The sequence below is a fragment of the Salvelinus sp. IW2-2015 genome, unplaced genomic scaffold, assembly GCF_002910315.2.
Source record: "Salvelinus sp. IW2-2015 unplaced genomic scaffold, ASM291031v2 Un_scaffold2763, whole genome shotgun sequence".
In the NCBI taxonomy this organism is placed as follows: domain Eukaryota; kingdom Metazoa; phylum Chordata; class Actinopteri; order Salmoniformes; family Salmonidae; genus Salvelinus; species Salvelinus sp. IW2-2015.
Window position 1 is genome coordinate 37,975 of NW_019944066.1, and position 4,391 is coordinate 42,365.

The 4,391-nt window shown below is 43.7% G+C and overlaps 1 protein-coding gene across 2 annotated transcripts in view; it reads left to right on the forward strand.

Moving 5' to 3' along the window:
• Positions 1-3,075: 3,075 nt before the first annotated feature.
• The window catches only part of LOC112074693 (cell adhesion molecule 4), a 55,245-nt gene continuing 53,929 nt past the window's right edge, over positions 3,076-4,391 (forward strand). Inside the window, exon 1 of one of the 2 annotated variants that reach the window (XM_024141813.2) lies at positions 3,076-3,308. In XM_024141813.2, the coding sequence (XP_023997581.2) occupies positions 3,251-3,308 (58 nt within the window). In that variant the 5' untranslated portion in view covers positions 3,076-3,250. The remainder of the gene's footprint in view (positions 3,309-4,391) is intronic. The other variant, XM_024141811.2, reaches the window with a different exon arrangement.

The window sequence follows — 4,391 nt, forward strand, 5'->3', positions numbered from 1 at the left end:
ATCTCTCTTACTCTTATCTCTCTCTCCATCCTTTATCTCTCTTACTTTTGATCTCTCTTACAATAGCTTATATGGGGATATCCGGGGGGCTTGAGGTGCCGGAACACATGAGAAAAAAAGTGTCAATCACAAAGTAGCAGCGCAGCAGAGTAACAGACAAGTAGTCTACTGTCTCTGGTGGTGAACGGACAGCGCTCTCCAAGTAGTCTACTATATATGTGGTTGAAACGGACAGGGCTCTCCAAGTAGTCTACTAATTATGTGTGTGTGAAACGGACAGCGCTCTCCAAGTAGTCACTATATATGGTGTGTGAAGACAGCTCTCTCCAAGTAGTCTACTATATATGGTGGTGAGAACGGACAGCTCTCTCCAAGTGGTCTACATATATATGGTGGTGAAAACGGACAGCGCTCTCCAAGTAGTCTACTATATATTGGTGTGAAACGGACAGGGCTCTCAAGTAGTCTACTATATATGGTGGTGAAACGGACAGCTCTCTCCAAGTAGCCTACTGTCTCTGGTGGTGAAACGGACAGCGCTCTCAAGTAGTCTACTATATATGGTGGTGAAACGGACAGCTCTCTCCAAGTAGTCTACTATATATGGTGGTGAAACGGACAGCTCTCTCCAAGTAGTCTACTATATATGGTGGTGAAACGACAGGGCTCTCCAAGTAGCCTACTGCTCTTTGTGGTGAAACGGACAGCTCTCTCCAAGTAGCCTACTGTCTCTGGTGGTGAAACGGACAGCGCTCTCCAAGTAGTCTACTATATATGGTGGTGAAACGGACAGCGCTCTCCAAGTAGTCTACTTATATAGGTGGTGAAACGGATAGCTCTCTCCAAGTAGTCTACTATATATGGTGTGAAAACGGACAGCGCTCTCCAAGTACATTACTATATATGGTGGTGAACGGACAGGGCTCTCCAAGTAGTCTACTTATATATGGTGGTGAAACGGACAGCTCTCTCCAAGTAGCCTACTGTCTCTGGTGGTGAAACGGACAGCGCTCTCCAAGTAGTCTCACTATATATGGTGGTGAAACGGACAGGGCTCTCCAAGTAGTCTACTATATATGGTGGTGAAACGGACAGCTCTCTCCAAGTAGCCTACTGTCTCTGGTGGTGAAACGGACAGCGCTCTCCAAGTAGTCTACTATATATGGTGGTGTGAAACGGACAGCTCTCTCCAAGTAGTCTACTATATATGGTGGTGAAACGGACAGCTCTCTCCAAGTAGTCTACTATATATGGTGGTGAAACGGACAGGGCTCTCCAAGTAGCCTACTGTCTCTAGTGGTGAAACGGACAGCTCTCTCCAAGTAGCCTACTGTCTCTGGTGGTGAAACGGACAGCGCTCTCCAAGTAGTCTACTATATATGGTGGTGAAACGGACAGCGCTCTCCAAGTAGTCTCTATATATGGTGGTGAAACGGATAGCTCTCTCCAAGTAGTCTACTATATATGGTGGTGAAACGGACAGCGTCTCCAAGTAGTCTACTAATATGGTGGTGAAACACGGACAGGGCTCTCCAAGTAGTCTACTATATATGGTGGTGAAACGGACAGCTCTCTCCAAGTAGCCTACTGTCTCTGGTGGTGAAACGGACAGCGCTCTCCAAGTAGTCTACTATATATGGTGGTGAAACGGACAGCTCTCTCCAAGAGTCTACTATATATGGTGGTGAAACGGACAGCTCTCTCCAAGTAGTCTACTATTTGGTGGTGAAACGGACAGGCTCTCTCCAGTAGTCATCTATATATGGTGGTGAAACGGACAGCGCTCTCCAAGGTGCTGATTCCTCCAAACCATTTTAAACGTCACTGCTAAACAGCCATCATACGCATAGCCTATACCAGGGGTACTCAACTCTGACCCTGCGCGGTCCGGAGCCTGCTGGTTTTCTGTTCTACCTCATAGTTGATTGCACACACCAGGTGTTCCAGGTGTAAAGCAGTCCCTGATTAGAGGGGAACAATGGGGAAAAAAGCAGTGGAACTGGCTTCGAGATCCAGAGTTGAGTTTGAGGGGCCTATAGTATGCCAACCTACTCGAGTATAGCTGTGGGGCTTAAATAAGTCAGAATTTCTTATAGCCTAATTTTCGAGACATCAATGTACAGAAACATTTTTAGATGTAATTGCAGAACACAGGCCATATGCATATGAACACATATTCTGCTGTGGGCCTTACAAGACATAAATGTAACAGTAGAACAAATATCACAATATAACTTCAAATAAAATAAATCAATGTAGGCTCCAGCAGAACAGACGTATGAGGATATATAGGCCTCCATATGTTATAATATGAAGCACATTCACCTTAACTTCACAGTACACAACAATTTCCTTTCTTAGTTTTCAGAACCTCCCACAATGACTTTCCACATGTCACGTCCATTTAACTCCTGACTGTCAATTTCTTGTGGCTGTGACATTTATCCTCTTTGTAAGTCTGTTTGAAAGACTCTGTATCTTTTTCTCTCTCTGTCAGATCTAATCAACTTCCTGCCCTGCAGATTCACTTCCTCTGTTTAGCTCACCGGAAACTGGGCAAACATGCCGTTACCATGGAGACACTGTGGTAATGGTGAGAATCTATCAATAGCCTGTGCTTTTCCGGGGTGTCAGAGTGAGAAGCACCAATGATTCTTTCATTCTGGTTCTGTTTGATTAAAGTGACACCTCTAACCTAAACTACACTTGATTATAGACTACTGTCCTGATCTGGGTCACTGTTCCTGTTTGATAAAAGACACCTCTAACCTTAACAACAATTGATTATAGACTACTGTCCTGATCTGTCTCTCTCTCTGTTATCTATCTCTCAGATAGATTGGGCACCAGTGTCAATGATAGAATTATGTATGTGACAATGCAGATGTTGGTTGACTGGTTGATATATCTGCCCTCCTGCCTATACCCTCTTACTCTCCACCCCTGCCCTCTATCCTCTCCTATTGTCCCATACAATAATCTATACTCTTATTTATTTTTTGGGCGCGTGCACTGCAGTTCGCCCTCGAGTTCGTGACCCCGACTATGACTACCACTGCTGTAGATATAAGAAGACTCAGAGAGAGAGAGAGGGGAGACAGAGGGGTCGGTGGGGTGTTTTCCAGTAAAGAATACTTTCACTTTCAACGGTCTTCTGAAAGGAAAAGTTCGAGCACATTTCATCTTCAACTCGTCGAACAGAATAGCGGAATACTTCACCGAGAGACGTTCGTTGATAGTTAGATGGAAAATGGAGATTGTAATTGGTCTACTTCTTTCTTCATTGTCTCTGTATTGTGACTTCACCGGTAAGTTAGACTTCTGTCTAATTCCACAACTCTGTGACAAGTGCGGAATTAAGTTGAGTTTAATAGTTTGATTTTCTTTTAAAGCCTGCTCCTGTCAAAAAAATCGTTCCGCCGTCTTTGACTGTAGCCTATTGCATATTTTCTATAATTGCGGGTTGGGTGCGGCCTCAGACTTTCACTGTATCACATCTAGTCGGGTTGTTTTTGGACGGGTTATTAGCAATTCGAGCGGGTGACCTGCGCACCACTAACACTACACACAACATGGAATTCAGTACGTCCTTGAGCAATGGAGGGGGGAGGATATATTCCTAAAGAATTCAACCATTCACTGTCAGTCATTAGTTATCGAAAATACTTGAAAATCAAATGGACGGTAGTAACATTTATTTAAGGTAACAAACTTACCGGTGAAGTCACAATACAGAGACAATGAAGAAAGAAGTAGACCAATTACAATCTCCATTTTCCATCTAACTATCAACGAACGTCTCGGTGAAGTATTCCGCTATTCTGTTAGACAGTTGAAGATAAATATGCTCGCACTTCGCTTTTCAGAAGACCGTTGAAAGTGAAAGTATTCTTTACTGGAAACAACCACCGACCCCTCTCCCTCTCTCTCTCTCTGAGTCTTCTTATATCTACAGCAGTGGTAGTCATAGTCGGGTCACGAACTCGAGGGAGAACTGCAGTGCACCGCCCAAAAAATAAATAAGAGTATAGATTATTGTATGGGACAATAGGAGAGGATAGAGGGCAGGGGTGGAGAGTAAGAGGGTATAGGCAGGAGGGCAGATATATCAACCAGTCAACCAACATCTGCATTGTCACATACATAATTCTATCATTGACACTGGTGCCCAATCTTCTGAGAGATAGATAACAGAGAGAGAGAGAGAGAGACAAATAAGACAGTAGTCTATAATCAAGTGGTTAAGGTTAGAGGTGTCACTTTAATCAAACAGAACCAGAATGAAAGATTCATTGGTGTTTTCACTCTGAACCCTGAAAAGCACATTCTATTGATAATTCTCATATTCCTGATCATTAATTCACGTGTCTCCATGGTAACGGGCATGTTTG